The sequence below is a fragment of the Mustela nigripes genome, chromosome 10 (genome assembly GCF_022355385.1).
Source record: "Mustela nigripes isolate SB6536 chromosome 10, MUSNIG.SB6536, whole genome shotgun sequence".
NCBI classification, from domain to species: domain Eukaryota; kingdom Metazoa; phylum Chordata; class Mammalia; order Carnivora; family Mustelidae; genus Mustela; species Mustela nigripes.
Genome location: NC_081566.1, coordinates 3,801,944 through 3,821,888, shown reverse-complemented (window position 1 = coordinate 3,821,888; position 19,945 = coordinate 3,801,944). Strand labels below are relative to the sequence as shown.

The 19,945-nt window shown below is 37.9% G+C and overlaps 2 protein-coding genes across 5 annotated transcripts in view; one reads left to right on the top strand and one right to left on the bottom strand.

Moving 5' to 3' along the window:
• Nucleotides 1-19,945, bottom strand: part of DNM3 (dynamin 3) — a 540,277-nt gene that overhangs the window by 282,216 nt on the left and 238,116 nt on the right. For all 4 annotated transcript variants that reach the window (XM_059412463.1, XM_059412464.1, XM_059412462.1 and 1 more), the window contains exon 13: nucleotides 2,895-2,946. In XM_059412463.1, the coding sequence (XP_059268446.1) occupies nucleotides 2,895-2,946 (52 nt within the window). The remainder of the gene's footprint in view (nucleotides 1-2,894; nucleotides 2,947-19,945) is intronic.
• On the top strand, nucleotides 17,779-18,402 carry LOC132026042 (adenylate kinase isoenzyme 6-like). Its single transcript, XM_059413983.1, has one exon. The coding sequence runs from the start codon at nucleotides 17,794-17,796 to the stop codon at nucleotides 18,310-18,312; it is 519 nt and encodes a 172-aa protein (XP_059269966.1). The 5' UTR covers nucleotides 17,779-17,793; the 3' UTR covers nucleotides 18,313-18,402.

Here is a 19,945-nt window from a genome sequence, read left to right as displayed (position 1 = left end):
GGACATTCAGATTCATAAAGAAAATGGTTTCAAGTAATTATAGTTCATTTCTGCTAAGCAGCAAATAAATAAATCTCTAAAATACACTGTACTGCAAGTAATTACTGAATTTGATCCTGCAATATAAGATATTCTGGTTCCTAACCCCTTACTTGCAAAGTAAAGGGTTTTTGTTTTCAAACAGCCAGGGGCACTTGAGTGGCTCAGTCGGCCAACTCTTGATTTTGGCTCAGGTCCTGCTCTCAGGGTCGTGAGACTGAGCCTTGAGTCAGGCTCTGTGCTGGGTGTGGAGCCTGTTTCAGATTCTCTCTCTCCCTTTCCCTCTGCCCCTTCCCCATCTCTCTCTCCCTCTCTAAAAAATTTAAAACTAAATAAATAAAACAAATAAACAAAACAAAAATTTAGCGGCAAAATCTAACCTGACATGAAAATATCTCTCATTTCATCTTAGTATGACTGTTCATTTGTTTTCCTGCAGAAACATAATGTGTTTAATTAAAGGGTGCTGTGTCTCTGACCCCACAGGAATACTGGGTGATAAATGATATATGCAATGTACTTTTTTTCTAAAATCCAAAAAGTTCTGACATTAAAGGCACATCTTGCCCCAAAGGTTTTGGGTAGGGATCTGTATTCTATTATGAGACTCACCCAATTCTATTATCTTGAATTTTAAGACCTCCATAATGTATGGGCTTTGAAGTACTCAGTGAAAGTAAAGTCACAGAAACACAATTAATATTATTTCAGCATTTGGAAGAATATATAATTGAAAACTGTTCTGAATTTCCTTTCTATCTGATTTAAAATATGGATTTATGTTACTATACTATTGCTTTTCCGATAAGTATAAACTTCTGTGAGCTAAAGCTTCTGATCATGAGGAAAGTTTTATAGACAAATGCTTTATACATCAAGCCTTAATCTGGGCATTGCAGTCTTCAGAATAATTTGCCATAGCTCATTTCCCCAAATGTTTCATTGTTCTGATTTTGTAACTTTTGTAATTTTTTTGTATTTTATATTTCTTCTTCTGAAACTTCAAGAACAGCACCTACAAGGTAAATGCTTTTGCAAGTCACACACCCAGCACCCAGCTGCAAAACATCACTATGTAAATTACTTCTGATTCTCACAATCATCCTATGGATATATTTTCATTCTTCTCATCACACAACTGAGCAAACTCTGGTTCAGTTTGTCCCAGGCCCCGTGGCTACTAAGTGACAGAGCAGAATTTGGAATGTCTAGTTTCAAAGACTTTCTTCCAAAACATCATGAGGCAAATAATTGGTCGATACTCCACAATCTCATTCTTAACTTGAGCCCAATTGGAAGAAAGGGTTTAAGGCTGCTTCATCTGTGGTAAAAATGAGAGTGTAATGTTTTGGGGTATTGTTTTTGTTTGTTTTTTTAAATACCTATGCCAGGAATTTGACAGTATCTTTACACTTCCATAAAGTGAAGATAGAGTATCTGGTTTTAAAAGATTCAACTTTAAAGCCATGTACAATAGCAATGGATGTCATTTGGGTTTTGTTTTATTTTTTAAAAAAATACAAAAAATTGTAATTGAGTAGGCTTATCTACAAATACATCAAAATCAGATGTTTACTATTCACCCACCTTTTAGAGGCACCAACCACATTTATTGGAGATATTATCACACAAGTTATAGAGAAAGGCTTATTATGCCTTGTAACAACATAGCATAAAGGGACAGAGATGAAGATCATTAATGATTTTAATTATTTTAAGGCCCGTTAAAATTAGAGAAATATCAAAGCACCCACAGTGTTAAGGGTTTATTATTACAGCATTTTAGAGTTTACTAGTTCATACCTTTCAATCACAGCAAGTTATTAGCAGTGAAGGGATGAACCCTCTTAAGGGGATTTTTATTTCAATGATAACAGTGTTATGGACAAGACAACCTAAGTTTAAAAAAATTAGTAGCAAGCGCTAGTTGAGTTAATCAGTTAAAGACAAACTGTGCCCTTGGGAAGCTAAATGAAAAAGCAACAGTAAAGCTTACAGAACTTAGCTCGTACAATTTGCCTTGAAGGCGGAAGATTGGTTCCCTGAAATAGCAAAGAATTATATGCTTTAGTTCAGAAAAAAAGTTTTTAAAATAAAGTCTGTTATTACCTCTTCTCCTTTCAAAACAATGGAAAAACTTCTAGAGCAGAGGTTTCAATTTGTTCAATAATTGTACCTCTGAATTAAAAAAAAACTATAAAATCATCATTGTTTTGAGTTGAAAAGAAATAACAATGCAAATATTCATTATCACATAAAACATAAAAGAAACAGCAAACTGTCAGAGTTAATGCAATCTCTGCTGAGCGCTATTAGTCAGAGACAGCTGGTCAGCCCCAAACACAAAAACTTAAAAGATCAGATCTTCGTAGGAATTAACATCTTCATTAGCCAACAGGAATTTGGTGCGGCAGAGAGTAAATCCAACAACTGCCTTCTTTATGAGCTGTCCCTTCACTGTTACCAAGCTGTGCAAACGTGTGAACTAGTCAGCAGCGACAGAAGCTCATGCAACGACTCACCATGTTTTAACCTTGAACCAACTCACAGATTCCATGTTAAATCAAATTTAGGGGTAACATAAGCAAGCAAAGTAGGACACAAGGAGTCACTTTTGAAAAGCAGAGCAAATAGCAGAAAAGTTATTTAAAATAAACTGATAAAGTTAAATGCATAAAATAGCCACAAAAAAAATGCAATGCACTCCAAAAACCTTACAAGCAAAAACAAAACAAAATAAAAAGCTGCATTTTTGGCAAAATCTGCACATGATTAATTTGCATTAAAAAAATCAGTCAAGCAACTGAGCTCAAATTCTTTGGGCATGCATGCACTGATTATTTTAAAATGCCTACCTGATTTCCAATTGTGTTTTTCTTGTGAACCTGACTGCTCCTCTGCTGAGCACTGAGGAAAGGAAAGGAGACCAGCACTGAAGAAACTCATGAGACTTTTTTGGGAACAAGTAACACATATTAAACTATATATAGGCTTTCAAAATGCATCAAAACCTGAGACAGAGCAAACACCAAAAATCCAGGCCAGTTTAATTCTGGAAACAAAACCAGCTCAGGGGAATTAGTATGAACTACCCATCCCAAACCAAAACATGACATCACGGGGTACAAAACCATATTGCTACACTAATCACATGAGTCTGCACGTGTTTGTGATGTCCTAATAGAGATACAGAAGAGTTGCACTGAAAATAACAGTTAACACTTACTGAGTATATGCTTGAAGAGGTGTTTTAAAGGTACCAGCAATTTTGATTTAAATTTCTACTTTCACTCCATGAGATAGTTACTATTATTCTTCTCATTTTACAGGCAGATAGAATGAGTCACACAGAAGTAAGGTTGCTTTCCCAAAGTCACTCAGCTAATAAGTGGTGGTACCAAGCACTCTGATTCCAGATCCCAAATTCTTTGTGCTATTAACCAATCTCATTGCTTTGAATTCTACTCCATTCTGATGACTCCTAGAGTGATCTCCAGCTTGGACCTACTTCCCCACCCCCAGATTCAAATGTTTTGGCAACTCATCCTCTCCACTTGGATGTCTAATGGACATCTCAAACTTAAAATGCCAAAGCTGACCTTCTGATCTCCTCCCTAAAACCTGCTCCACCACAGTTGTCCCCTCCTTGATTAGGGGTCATTCCATATTTCCAAGCGCTTAAGTCAAAATCCTTGATCCCTCTCTCTCTCTCACATACTCTACAACCAATCATGAGTAAATGCTATTGACTTTACTTTTTAAGATGTATTTAAAATTTGGGGTGCTTGGGGGCTCAGTTAAGTGTCCAACTCTTGGTTTGGGCTCAGGTCATGATCTTGGGGTGGTGAGATTGAGCCCCACAGCAGGCTCCATGCTCAGCAGGGAATCTGATGGAGATTCTCTCTCTCTCTCTCAAACAAATAAATCTTTAAAATAAAATAAAATAAAATGTATTTAAAATTCAGCACCTTCGGGAGCCTGACTGGCTCAGTCAGTGGAGCATGCAACTCTTGATCTCGGGATTATAGTTTCAAGCTGCATGTTAGGTATAGAAGTTGCTTAAAGATAAAACCTTTTTAAAAATACATTAATTTAATCAGATAAAATCCAACATCTTTTTACCACCCCCTATGGCTACCACATTGGCTCTTATTCATATTATTATCACTTACTCTGGACTCTGCTTCCACACTTGTCCCCCTAACATCAATTCTCAACACAGAGGCCAAAATGATCCTTTTATAAAGGGGATCCTTGCCATTCTGCTGCTCAAAACGCTCTGTACTACTATGCAATACCATTCTACTCAGCGTAGAAGTCCTTACAATGGTCCACAGGCCCTACTCAGCTGACCCCCAAACTCTGCCTCTTTGAATCATCTACTGTCCCCCACCTTGTTCATTGGAGAGGTCCAGCCACAATGACTCCTTTCTTTTTTTTCAAACCGACCAAGCATGATCCCACCTTAAAGCCTTTATGCTGCTACCTGTTCCCTCTGCCTAGAATACTCACCCCCAGACAACCGCATGGCTCTCAACATCACCTTCTTCAAGCCTTTGTTCAAATTTATCTTTTCAATGAGACCCACCATGATGAGCCTACTGAATGTTACATCCCTCCCTCCTCCGGCACTCTTGTCCTCTTCATACTATTCTATTTTTCTCTGTGGCACTTTATATCTTCAAACCTACTATATAGTTTACTGATTTTGTGTATATCTATTTTCTCTCTTCTTCCATTAGAACATAAGCTCCTTGTGAGCAGTGGCTTTTGTCTGTTCCAGTGCCTAGGAACTACTCAGCCATAGTTGGCTTCAACAAGTACCTGTTGAATAGAAAGTCCAATGAGACTAATACATTCTAACACGAGCACAGAGGGAGTAAGAGCCAGATACAACCCCAACAATTGAACTTGGAGCTCAGATACCATGTGCTATGTTACTCTGTCTCTGAAAAGAACAAAGGCTCTCTTTCCATGAATCCATGAGTAAACACCTATTGATACAAGAAAATACAAGTCACTGTGGCGATTCTGAAAAGCCATACTGACCCCGCTCACTAGTTGTTTAATAGTTTATAGAAGCTGGTTTAGAAATTGACAAAAAAGTCTCAAATAGAGAAAACATAAAGTCATCAGTCAACCATTTAAAGTGATGGGATAGTGTGATTCAGTAGCACATCACAAATCACACATTTAGAACAGCTGTTCCAAATAACAATTTTTTGTAATCTACTGTGATGTATTTAAGGTACTTCTCTTCATTCAATCTCAGAAAGAAACACACACTACATTCAAATGAGGCTGGGGAAGGTATGAGTGGTAAAAGGACACACAGTATTTGATTAGTAAAGATTTTGGTATTTTGTTTTTGTTTTTCAATTTCAGGGTTTGAGCTTCTTCTTTCCTGTTTGTTATTTTTCTAGTTTTTAGCTGAATGCTTGCTTCCCTCATCACTATGATATTCATCTCTCTCCAACCATTCCTCTACATAAGCCAAATCTACATTATTCAGGTTTTTGTGGTGAGGCTGTAAATGAGATAATGTTTACAACAGGCTGTGCCCAGGGGTCTGATGCACCCACACTGCCCTCTGGCTGCCCACCAGGCTGTGAACCACGGAGTGTATCTAAAATATTTCTTCTCTGGGGCTTCAGATCTTAGCCATCATTTCTTTTTCCAGGCCATGTGGGTTTCCCCCTCCTCAGGGAAGAACTGAGACCAGAAACCATTGTACTGCAATCTTCCTTCATGGCTCCTTCATGGCTATGGTCATCCTTTCCAAGCACCATAACTGTTGTTCAGGGTTTTCTTAAGAGGAAATTTTTTGGTTTTGTTTTTTCATTTTTTTTAAAAGATTTTTATTTATTTATTTGACAGAGAGAGATCACAAGTAGGCAGAGAAGCAGGCAGAGAGAGAGAGGAAGGGAAGCAGGCACCCTGCCGAGCAGAGAACCCGATGCAGGGCTCGATCCCAGGACCCTGGGATCATGACCTGAGCCGAAGGCAGCGGCTTTAACCCCCCCAAGGGGAAATGTTTTAAAATAAGGCACTTACTAGTAGTGATCATTTCAAACTATGCTAGACCCACAGGTGTTTAAAGCAGGCAAACTACTGGGGACCCTTGAATTATGTGTATATCCTCTTAAAATCACATAAGAGAAAAATAGCAGAACATAGAGCAAAAGACTGAGATTGCTGATGACTCCCTATACTACCTTAAGCAAAGAATATAGACCATAGAGACTTCAGTGCCTTATCTATAAAGTTTGAGTGTGTGTGTGTGTGTGTGCGTGCATGTGTCTGTGTGTAGACAGAGAGACAGAGACAAGGGGTGGGCAACTAGACTAGCTATTTCTTAGGTTCCTTTTAGATCCAAGATTCTTTAAGATGCAAAGTTATTCTCAGAAGCTTATGACCTACCCTATGTAGAGAGACTTTCCACTGACAGAATCTTTACCTACTAAATTATCATATTTAGGATTTACCATAGTCTAAGAATGTGCAGAAGGAAAAGAATTTATTTTATAATCCAATATCAAATATTAGTGTTAAACATTATTGGGCGCCTGGGTGGCACAGTCGGTTGAGTGTCCAACTCTTGGTTTTGGCTTAGGTTATGATCTCAGGGTTGTGAGAGCCCAGTGTTGGGCTCTGGACTCAGCACAGAGTTGGCTTCAGATTCTCTCTCTCCCTCACCCTCTCCCCTTCCACTCATGCACTCTCTCACAAATAAATAATAAATCTTTTTTTAAAATGCAAATATTAAATTAACTTTACTTTTGACCAAAAGAATAATCTTTTCATAGCAACTGGCCCCATAAAGACAGGATACTTATTATTATTATTTTTTAAAGATTTTATTCGTTTATTTGACAGAGAGAGACACAGCAAGAGAGGGAACACAAGCAGGGGGAGTGGGAGAGGGAGAAGCAGACTTCCTGCCGAGCAAGGAGCCAAATGCATGACTCAATCCCAGGACCTGAGCCGAAGGCAGCCACCCAGTGACTGAGCCACCCAGGCGCGCAAGACAAGGATACTTATTAAAGATGTATTTAGGTACTTGAAGTTACTACATCAGAAACATAATAAAAAAATAAACTTCTAGTTAGAAAATATTCTTTATCAAAATTCTTCTATAGGCAATGATAATTAAACTAAAAATGTTTTAAAATATTCATTTAACAATGGGAGGACTTCTAGGAAGATAACAGAGTAGGAGAATCCTAAGCTTACTTGGTCCCATGAACATACCTAGATAATAGCCACATCAGTGCAAACAAAGCAGAAAATGAATAGACCTTCCACAGTTACTCAGAGAGATGAGGTCAGAGGAGCCAAGGCGGGAGGGAAGCAAACTCTTGGTGAGACCAAACACAAATGGAAGGGATATCACAAGCATGGAGGAAACCTCATACCAGGCACCCCAGGCACAGTGGACCTGCACTAGGAATACAAGTCCCCATAACATTTGGCTTTGAAAACCCATGGAGCTTAACTTTATGAGTTTTTTTTACAACCAGTGGGGCTTAACTCTGGTACTTTAAAAATTGGCAGGCTCAACTCTGGGAGATGTGGCGAGGGACAAGAAACTGGGTCTCTGCCATTAACAAGGCAGTAGAGCAAACAATCCCACCTAGATATAGCACAGAAGCAGCAGTTTGAAAAGCACATGGGATATATGAGAAGGAGATTTATTTACTAATTTCAGAACGCATGCTAGAGGGGAAAAGATCATTCAGAGAATTCTCCAAGAACAAAAGAGCTGGCAAGTGCCATTCCTCCCCATGTACCCACCCCTACTCCAAGCCTGGATAGCCAGATACCTGTGGGAAGCAGCTTCAATACCCTGTACCTATCTTGTTTACACTGTGTACCCCACCCCCACACTCTCCTGGAGATTCGCTCCACCCAACCTACCCCACTCTTCAGGGGTCCTGTCAAAAGGGCTCCTATTGTATCTCCCCCTGCAAGCAGCCCCAATAGGGACTGACAACACTCCAAAGTCACTTCTGCCCTGATGAGAGGGTGAAAACAACTACACACACCAATTCCACTGCATCCCCAGCAGCCAGGCCTTATAACTGGCAGTGTGGAGAGAGTGCCCTGCTGAACAGTGCATTTGCAGCCTCAGCAGACAGTATGGGGACAGGTATCTTGGTCTCACTGCCAGCCCCACCCACCAACAAACACCTCCTGGGAGGCAGCACAGGGAGAGAGCCCTGCAGTTTGGGGTCACTTTGTAGCCCTGACAAATAAGCTGAGGGCAGACCTCTAGTCTGACTGCCCCATTACCCTACAAGCCCACAGGGGCCCTGGCTGGCCCCTTAATAACACAGGGACTAAATCTTGCCCACAACAGGTCAAGTGAGCCATTGCAGCTGGCTGGACTAAAGGCAAAGAAGGCTTAGCCACAATAGTAGGGCACATGAAAACCACACATGAGATATCCCTGAAGTGCCTGGTTCTGGTGAGCAGAGGACCTTGTGCTACAAGGGCACCCCAGGACCTCTTTCTCATAAAAGCACTACTTTCAAGATCCAGGAGACATAACTGCTTTTTTTAATATATAGAAACAAACACAGAGAAAATGAGGAGACAGAGAAATATGTCACAAATTAAAGAACAGGACAAAACCACAGCAACAGAGTTAAATGAAACAAAGACAAGAATACGCCTGATTTAAAAAAAAAAAAATCAAAGTAATGGTCATAAAGATACTTACTGGACTTGAGAAAAGAATGGGGGATCTCAGTGAGACCTTCAACAAAAAGATAGAAAATATAAAAAAGAACCAATCAGAGATGAAGAACTCAATAAATGAAATTAAAAATACACTAGAGGAATCAATAGTAAATTTGAGGAGACAGAAGAATGGATTAGCAAGCTGGAAGACAGAGGACTGGAAAGCAACCACACCGAACAGCAAGAAGAAAAAATTAATTTAAAAAAATGAGAATAGATTAAGGGAACTCAGCATCATCATCAAGCATAGTAACTTCTGCATTATAGCCATCCCAGAAGGAGAAGAAAAGGGGACAAAAAATTTATTTGAGGAATAATAGCTGAAAACTTCCCTAATCTGCGGAAGGAAACGGCTATCTGATTCCTGGAGGCACAGAGAACTCCCAACAAAATCAACCCAAGAAGGCCCATGCCAAGACACATAGTAATTAAAATGGCCAAAAGTAGTGATAAAGAGGGAAATTTAAAAGCAGTAAGAGAAAAGAAAACAGTTACATACAAGGGAAACCCCATAAATCTATGAACTGATTTATCAGCAGAAACTTTGCAGGCCCAAAGAAAGTGGCATGGTATATTCAAAGTGAAGAAAAGAAAAACCCTGCAATCAAACATTCTCTACTCAGCAAGGCTATCATTCAGGGCAGAAGAAGAGATAAAGAATTTCCCAGAAAACAAAAGTTAAAAGAGTTCATCACAACTAAACCAGCCTTACAAGAAACACTAAAGGGAATCCTTTCAATGGAAAGAAAAGAAATAAGAAAACTGTAAAAGGATAAAATTTCACAATTAAATATGAACATAATAAAAGTATTACATTAATCAGTTATAAAACCAGTATGGAGGTTAAAACACAAAGGCAATAAAATCAGTTAAATCTATAAAAATCAGTCAAGAGATTCACAAAATAAGAGGATGTAAAGTATGATATCATATACATGAAACATGGGAGGGGAAGAAAAATTTAAGGCTTTCAGAATGGGTTCAAACTTACGTGACCATCAACTTAATATAGGCTGCTATATCAAAAGATGTTATTTATAAGCCTAACCACAAATAGACCTGTAATAGATATGCAAAAAATAAGGAGGAAGCAATGCAAGCATATCAGTAAAGACAGACATAAAAGCATAAGGGAAGAGAGCAAGAGAAGGAACGCAGGCAGAAATATAAAAACAACCATAAAACAAGTAACAAAATGGCAATAAGTGAATACCAATCAATAATTACATTGAATGTAAATGGACTAAATGCTCCAATCAAAAGACACTGGGTGACTGATGGATTTAAAAAAAAAAAAAAAGGCAAGAGCCATCTATGGGCTACCTACAAGAAATTAACTTCAGACCTATAGATACATGCAAATTGAAAGTGAAGGGATAAAAAAACATTTACCATACAAATGTAAGCAAAAAGAAGGCTAAGGTGGCAACAATATAGACTTTAAAAGAAAGACTGTAATAAGAGACAAAGAAGGACACTACATACTAATAAAAGCAATAATCCAACAAGAGGATATAACAGTGGTAAATATTTGTAGGCCTGATATAGGAACAACTAAATACATTAAGCAATAATTAACAGACATAAAGGAAGAAACTGACAGTAACACACAAAAAGTAATGAACTTTAATACCCCACTAACATCAATGGATAGATTTTCCATGGAGGCTAAATAACATGTTACTAAACCAAGAAATCAGAGAGGAAATAAAAAATACATGGAGAGAAATGAAAATGAAAACACAATGGTCCAAGATCTTTGGGACACACCATAAGCTGTTCAGAGAGGAATGATTACAGCAATACAGGCCTACTATAAGAAGCAAGAAAAATTTCAAATAAGCAACCTAACCTTATACTCATAGGAGCTAGAAAAAGGAAAAACAGAGCCCAGAGCCAGTAGAAGAAAGAAAATAATCAAAATTAGAGCAAAAACAAAAGAAATGTAGACCCCAAAAAAAGACAAAAAAAAATAATAATAAAAACAAAAAAACCCCACCAATAAAACAGATTAATGAAACCAGAAGCTGGTTCTTGGAAAAAAAACCAACAAAATTCTTTATCTTTGGCCAGACTCATCAAGAAAAAGAGAGAGGGCTCAAATAAATGAAATCAGAAATGAAGGAGGAGAAATAACGCACACCACAGAAATAGCAAGGATTATAAGATAATATTATGAAAAATTATATGCCAACAAATAGGACAACCTACAAGAAATGGATAAATTCCTTGAAACATATAACCTTCCAAAATGGAATCAGGAAGAAACAAAATTAGAATGGACCCATTACCAGCAGTGAAACGGAATCAGATAAAAAAAAAAAAAAAAATCTCCAACAAGCAACACCTATTCAAGCTGTCCAAGACCAACAGCTTCATAGGTGAATTCTGCCAAACATCTGAAATAGAGTTAATACCTATTTTTCTTAAAATACTCCAAATAATAGAAGAGGAAGGAAAGCATCCAAATTCATTCTGAGGCTAGCATTACCCTGATACTAAAACCAAATAAAGATACTACAAAAAAAGGAAAACTACAGGCCTATATCTCTGATGAACACAGATACAGAAATCCTCAACAAAACCTCAGTAAAACAAACCCAACAAAACATTAAAAGACCATTCACCATGATCAAGTGGAATTTATTCCAGGGATTCATGAGTAGTTTAATATTTGCACATCGGTCAACACGGTAAATCACATTGACAAGAGAAAAGAGACAACCATATAGTCACCTCATTAGATGCAGAAAAAGCATTTGACAAACCACAATACCCATTCATGATAAAAACTCGCAACACAGTAGGCTTAAAAGGAACAAACCCCAACACAATAAAGGTCTTATATGAAAAAAACATAGCTAACATAGTGGTGAAAAAACAAGAGCTTTTCCTCTAAGAACAGGAACAAAATCAAGACGTCCACTCTCAACACTTTTGTTCAGCATAGTATTGGAAGTTCTAGCCTCACCAAACAGACAAGAAAAGGCAGTAAAAGTAAATCTATAGAGAGATTGGTAAGGAAGAAGTAAAACTCACTATTTGCAGATGACATGATACTTCATATAGAAAACCTGAAATAATCCTCCAAAAAACTACTAGAATACATGAATTCAATAGTCTCAGGATACAAAAGTACTATGTGGACATCTGTTGCATTTCTATATGCTAATAATGAAATAGCAAAAAGAGAAATTAAGAAAACAAGCCCATTTACAATTGCTCCAAAAAGAATAAAACACTGGGGCAACTGGGTGGCTCAGTCGGTTTAGCTTCTGACTCTTGATTTCAGCTCAGGTCATGATCTCAGGGTGGCATGGAGCCTGCCTAAGATTCTTTCTCTCCCTCTGCGCCTCCCCACCCTCAAAAAATAAAAAAAATGAAATGAAATACCTAAGAATAAACTTAACCAAGGTGGTGTTGATGCATTGGAAGAACCAATACTGTCAAAATGTCCATACCACCCAAAGCAATATACAGATTTCATTCAATCGCTATCAAAATACCAACAGCATTTTTCACAGAACTAGAACAAATGACACTAACATTTGTGTGAAATCACAAAGAACCCAAATAGCCAAAGCAATCTTCAGAAAGAAAAACAACGCTGGAGACATCACAATCCTAGGTTTTAAGATATACTACAAAGCTATAGCAATCAAAACAGTATGGTACAGGCACAAAAACAGACACATACATCAATGGAACAGAAAAGAGAGTCCAGAAATAAACCCATGCTTTTATGGTCAATTAATCTATAACAAAGGAGGAAAGAACATACAATGGGAAAAAGATAGTCTCTTCAATAAATGGCATTGGGAAAACTGGAGGCTACATATAAAATAATGAAACTGTACCACTTTTTTACATCATAAACAAAAATAAACTCAAAATGGTTTAAAGACCTAAATGTGAGACCTGAAACCATAAAATTCCTATTTAAAAAATGCAGTAATTTCTTTGATATTTAATGTTAAAGTACTGGGACTATGCACAGCAAAGGCAACCATCAACAAAATGAAAAGAAAAACTGGTGAATGGGAGGAGATATTGTAAACGTTTATTCAATTAGGGGTACGTATGCAAAATATATAAAGAATTTATATAACTCAATACCCGAAAACCAAATAATCCAATTTAACAATGGACAGAAGTCCTGATTAGACATTTTTCCAAAGAAGACACCCAGATGGCCAACAGACACATGAAATGATGCTCAACATCACTAATCATCAGGTAAATGCAAATCAAAACCATAATGGGACATCACCTCACATCTCTCAGAATGGCTAAAATCAGAAACAGAAGAAATAACAAGTGCTGGCAAAGATGAAGAGAAAAGGGAAACCTCAGAACCATTGGTAGGAATGCAACCTGGTACAGCCACTGAGGAAAACAGTATGGAGGTTCCTCAAAAAATTTAGAATTACCATATGATCCGGTTATTCCACAATAGGGTATTTACCCAATAAAAATGAAAACACAATTTGCAAAGACATATGCACTTTTACGTTTATTTCAGCATTATCTAAAATAGCCAAGATATGCAAGCAACCCACCTGTCCACAGATAGATGAATATATAATAAAGATGTAATATACAATATGTGGATTATATTATATGATGTTATGTTATATTATATTATATATATTATTATAGTATAGTATTTTACATATATACATACTATGAGTTATTGCTCCACCATTAAAAAGAATGAAATTTTGCCATTTGCAATAACACGGACAGACCTAGAAAGTTATTACACTAACTGAAATAAGTCAGTCAGAGAAAGACAATACCATATGGTTTCACTCTTACATGGAATTTAAGAAACAAAACAAATGAACAAAGATAAAAGAGACAAACAATAAAAAACATTCTTAAATAAAGAGAACCAACTGCTGGTTGCCCGAGGGTAGGCTGGTGGGGGATGAGTGAAACAGATAAAGGGGTAAAGAGTACACATATTGTGATGAGCACTGAAAAATGTGTAGAATTGCAAATCATTATACTGTATACCTGAAACGAATAGAACGCTGTATGCTAACTATACCTGAATTTAAAAAAAATTAATTTAAAAATATAAATAAGTAAAAATTAAGATGCATTCACGGAAGCCATGTAAGGACTTGCAAGTTAATTTGAGCCTTTGGACATGTTCTTGGCAATAGGTATTTAGTTGGTTATATCTGCAATATTGAAAATATACCTATATATAATGCTTTAATTTGATATAAATCAAAAATTTTAGGGGACCAGTTATCTGCAAGGCACTCTGTAGAAGATATAAACACAAATAAGTGTAGTCCTTGTAATCAGAAGCCTCCGACTTACCTGATGAGGGTCGTGAAATACACAAAACACAAATAATACAGAACAATAAACTTCCTAAGAATAAATATGTGAAGATGTAACAGAAAGCTAAAAACTAAAGTGCTTCTGTTCCAAATGTAGCATATAATTACCTCATATCTTCTTATTTTGTGTGTGTGTTTGTTGTTAATTGTATAAATTCCTACTACATACAAGCCACTGGAAGCACTAACACACATAAAACCAAATTAGGTTTATTTAGTTTAATTTTCTGAGACCTAACGATTTAAAAAGTAGATAGCAAGAGGCTTAAATTTTTATAAAAAGAAGAACACAATGGAATTCATTCAAAGATAAAAACATATTATCTTTTAGCTCAAATTATTTTTTGCATACTCGTATATATCCTTATCCATGTGCACATATAATAAAAGATTCAAATAACAAAGGAGTGTGTCAAGGGGGTATGTGGCCATTTTTCCAAATAAGCCCTATGCATAGTAACTGGTCCAAATGTTCAGAGAAAAAAGATTATTTTGGTCTGATATGATCTAAGATTTTCACAGAAAACCTGAAAAGAGGTTAAACTTTAACAAAGGAAGACAAGCAACTGCATTCCAAGAGAATGGAGTAGTATTAGCAAATCCAGAAGGTAGAAAAATGAGGTATGTAGGGAAGTTGTGCAAAGTAAAACTATTATGACAAAATTATATACTCATAGACTCGGGTTTGTCAAATGACTTTAAAAGCCACCTAGTACAATCACTAATATATTGAAGCCAATTATGATGGATTTGGCCACTATATTAGAGGCAACAAAAAGTATTCAAAGTTTCTGAGCCAAAAAATGGCATGATCAAAGCAGTTTTTTAGTAAAATTACCTTCCTGGAATGGGTAGTATTGACTCTGAAGCAGGGAAGACAGGAAACAGTCAGCCTAGACCCCCTCCCTCTGACTGCAGAGTCTTGCCCAGTCTTCAAAGTCAATCGAGTCCCATTTCTGGATTATGCCTTCTTAGAAACCTCGAGTTATCTCTCTTTCCCATGAACTCCCAAAGCTCTTTGTCTGTGCCTGTATTATATAACCAGGACCTTGTCATAGGCTGATCTCTGACTCTGCCCCTGGATGGCTGATGGTGTGTTGCATTAATCTGGGTATCTTTAGTCTCTGACCCCTGGTATTATCTAGCACAGTGTGAATAGGGTTTCTTAAAAAATATTTATGAGGGGCACCTGGGTGGCTCAGCGGGTTAAGGCCTCTGCCTTCAGCTCGGGTCATGATCTCAGGGTCCTGGGATCGAGCCCTGAATCGGGCTCTCTGCTCAGCAGATAGCCTGCTTCCCCCTCTCTCTCTGCCTGCCTCTCTGCCTACTTGTGATTTCTGTCTGTCAAATAAATAAATAATATATTTTAAAAAAATATTTATGAAATTATATTTTGATACCAAGGTTATTTTTAACTAGAATATTAATGCTTATCTGCAATAGGAAATTTAAGTAATTTGAAGAAGTCTGCAGTAGACAGGTGTGTCAGGAAGAGAATGGTCTATTGAGGGATCCAAAAGTGGTCAGTCTGGCTAGATGACAGGGCTGGGGTGGGACAGTCAGAAATAGCAACAACAGAATAGCTGAAAAGGTAGGCAGAAGATGGAGTCTACAGGACCTCGGGAACCATACTACCGGGTTTAGACTTCACTCTGAAAGTAATAGGGAACCCAGGACAGAATGAAAACGCACATGACAAGAGGCAGGGAGACTACGGTAGGGACCCAGGCAAGAAAAGACTAACTTTAGTAGCAGTGATGATGACAGGAAGAAACAGACAAGTTAAAACATAATTAGAATCAAATGGACTTGGTGAAGATGGAAGGAAGCAAAGATGAGGGCAGAAGGGAGAGAGAGTGATGCTTGGGTTTCTGGTTTGAGCAGCTGGGAGAGGGAACAATGGAGAGGAGTAAATTCTAAGATGACACGATGACTTTAATTTAGGAGTATTTGGTTACGGCTTCTGTATGGTATACGAGTAGAGGTGCCTAGTATGTGCTGGAATATGGTACACAGTCCGGGAAAGAGTTCTGAAATGGGAGTCTAGATGGAGAGTCATCAGGTAAAGGTGGTAACTGCAACCACTGTGACGGGAGGTCCTGGTCAGGGATAGTGCAGTAAGCGAGAAAAGAAGAGGATCTATGGGAGAATCATGATTAAAAAAAAAAAAAAAAAAAAAAAAAAAACAGTTGTTAAGTCACAGTCAGAGGATAAAGAGCTCCAAAATAACACTCAGAAGGTGCGGCTACACCAGAAAGAGGAGAACCAGGAGACAGTGGAGGGGTGCTGAAGCAAAGGAACAGATCGCAGCAAGAAATCGTTATGTTGTAAAATGAAGACTCAGAATTATCTGCTGGATTAACCGTTCCGTCTCATTAGAGTAGTGTGGAAGACACAAGACTGCAGGGGACCGGATGCCTGGGTGGCTCGGTCGGTTAAGCGACTGCCTTCGTTCAGGTCATGACCCCAGAGTCCTGGGATCGAGTCCCACATCGGGCGCCCTGCTCCACAGGAAGTCTGCTTCTTCTTCTGTCCCTCCTCCCACTCGTTCTCTCAATCTCTCAAATAATAAAATCTTTGAAAGGAAAAAGGCTGCAGTGGGATGAAAAGTGAAAGACAAATGAGAAAGAAAAAAGGGAAGTCGAAGGGGCTCAAGTGAACCAAGAAAATGGGAGTCCCTCAAAGACCCATATTCCATGGCAAATGTTTAGGTGTGCCTCTCCCTCCACCACTATGTTTGTTCGTAGAGGAGACACGGAATGAAATGAAACTTTAGTAGTGACCATAATAGAGAAAATAGTAGCAAAACAGCAACATACACACTAAGGCAGTATAAGGAAAAGGCCCATGCTTCCTACTTTGGTGACAGAACATTTAAAGAGTTGACTCCACATTCCTAAGCCTTGGAATTGGCTTAGCAGCACCTAACGAACTTATCTCCTTTTCCTCTCCTAGTAGCTACCACTGTAGGTCACCACCAAGCTGTCGGTGAAGTATGGGTCAGCACTGAAGGTCTCAGAGAAACCAGCTGGACTCACCATACTCTAGAACTATGCCATCCAGTACAGTTGCTGGTAGCCAGATGTGGCTATTTCAATCAAAATATTTAATTAATTAAAATTTAATTTAGCTCTCATTTCTTTTGTTGTACTAGCCACATTTAAGCTACCCAATAGGTGTGTGTGTCTAGAAGCTATTGTACTGGACTGCACAGATTACAAAATACTCCCATCCCTTCACAAAGTTCTACTGGGCAGCTGTGCTCTGGAGTTAAGAAGCTCCGTCGGAATGTTCTTTTATATTAACCCAAGAGGATTCTGAGCGCCCGCCGAGAGTCCCAAGAGTGAAGCTCACCATGGGCCAGCTTGGCTCCGTCCATTCAGACTGAAGCCAAAAGGGGAAGAAAACTACATGATGTCGATTCCCCCTGGATCTTTAGTGAAGTCACAGGCTAAATATTATGCAAGAAAACCCTCCAGAACTTGGGGGCCTATCAAAGAAGCATAACTCACCTCCTGAGATCCATTTTAAGGATGAAGATAATGTTAAATATAACAGATTTGAGAATGAAAGAGAAAAGTAGAAGTCTGCTTATTTTTAAAATGGCGCTTAAAACATTAGAATTCATAACTGAGGAGCCAGCGCAGTGAGGACCATGTTGCTTCCGAACATCCTACTCACCGGTACACCAGGGGTTGGAAAAACCATGCTAGGCAAAGGACTTGCATCAAGATCAGGACTGAAATACATTAATGTGGGTGATTTAGCTCGAGAAGGGCAGTTATATGATGGCTATGATGAAGAGTATGAATGCCCCATTTTAGATGAAGATAGAGTAGTTGATGAATTGGAAAGCCAAATGAGTGAAGGTGGAGTTATTGTTGATTACAATGGTTGTGATTTCTTCCCTGAACGCTGGTTTCATACAGTTTTTGTGCTGCAAGCAGATAACAGTGTATTGTACAAAAGACTTGAAACAAGGGGTTATAATGAAAAGAAACTAAAAGACAATATTCAGTGTGAAATTTTTCAAATTCTTTATGAAGAAGCATTAGCATCTTACAAGGAAGAAATAGTACATCAACTGCCCAGCAATAAACCAGAAGATCTAGAAGATAATATCAATCAGATATTGAAGTGGATTAAGCAGTGGATCAAGGATCATAGGTCCTGACTTACAAGACTGGCCACTTTACAACCACTCTTGTTATATCCCTGCCATAATGAATAAATTGTCCAATTATCAGTAAAACTTCTTTATTAAGATTGTGCTGCAGGACTAGTAGATGGATAATCTAAAGGTTTATGTTTGGGCTTTTTTCTTCCATGAAAAAGCAAAATATTCTCAAGTATAGTATATCTAATATCATTAAGGATTTAGAGTAAAAACTGTCATCTTAAATGCTTTACCTGCTAAAGAATAAATAAATCTGACCAAAGGGGTGGCTATCTTCTAAGCTGATTGCAAAAGAAAATGAAGATGATCCCTTAAAATAAAAATTAAGACTAAGGATTAAAAAAAAAGAAGAAAAGAATTCATAACTGATTGGAATAGATGATACTAATGATGCCCTATTGTTCAACCCTATATTTCTACCTGATAATAGTCCCAGTAAGCAACCAAGGATTTAGTTCCTGAATCTGCATATAAGTCAAAAGGATAATCTTGTTATAATACCTAAAATTTGATTCCACAAGAGAGAACATTCTCATATAAGAATAGGAACTAGTGGGCGCCTGGGTGGCTCAGTGGGTTAAGCCACTGCCTTCGGCTCAAGTCATGATCTCAGGGTCCTGGGATCGAGTGCCGCATCGGGCTCTCTGCTCAGCAGGGAGCTTGCTTCCTCCTCTCTCTCTCTCTCTGCCTGCCTCTCTGCCTACTTGTGATCTCTCTCTGTCAAATAAATAAATAAAATCTTTAAAAAAAAAAAAAGAATAGGAACTAGAAACACTATTATAATAGAATATAATAGGAGGGGAGGGGGGAAAGGGTTGGTTAAGCCTGGTGGTGGGTATTAAGGAGGGCACGTATTGCACGGAGCACTGGGTGTGGTGCATAAACAATGAATCTTGGAACACTGAAAAAATTAAATACATAAAAAATTTAAAAATGAAAAATATACACACAATAAAAAATAATAGAATAGAATATGTATTGGGGGAAAAAAGAATGCAAAGGGAAAAACCAACGTTAGTCTAGAATTTGGTTCCAAGGTTCCCATATACCCCCTTTCATAAAACGGCAACAAAGACATTCCAGAGGATCAGGAAAGAGATACAATGAATATTAAAACCAATAGAATTTTCATGGTAGTCATATAACAAGAACTGAAATCTGCACACTGTATCATTTCAACAATGAGAAAACAGGTGTTGAGACCAACCCAGCAGATTGAAAAACGGACCTTGGTCTTCTGCTCATGGCTCAGAGATATTTCTCTAACGGTCTATATCTGGGGCCTATTTTTCTCTTAAACCACTGGACTACGTAAGCTGTAGACAGAAAGCAAATTGTGCCCATGGAACAAACAAAGAAGAACACAAGAATGTGAAAGTCACTTCTCAAGGCATTCAGCTAACTAGCCTGCCTCTCTATTCAAATCCGGCAGGATTACAGGGAAGAAGGGAAGTGAATAAAAGAATAATTGGGCTAGCTTTTGTTTTCTTGCATAACAAAAACCAGAATTGTGTAAAAAATATAGAATGTAGGGTTTTTTTAAACAGAGAAGAATGATAAATTAAAATCCTTAAGTCAGGAGGAAAGTTGGCATTTTCTTCTGAAATACTCAACTCTTAGATTCAGAAAC

Excerpts from the sequence above, each read along its gene's own strand:
- LOC132026042 (XM_059413983.1), top strand. The coding sequence starts at position 17,794 with ATGTTGCTTCCGAACATCCTACTCACCGGTACACCAGGGGTTGGAAAA.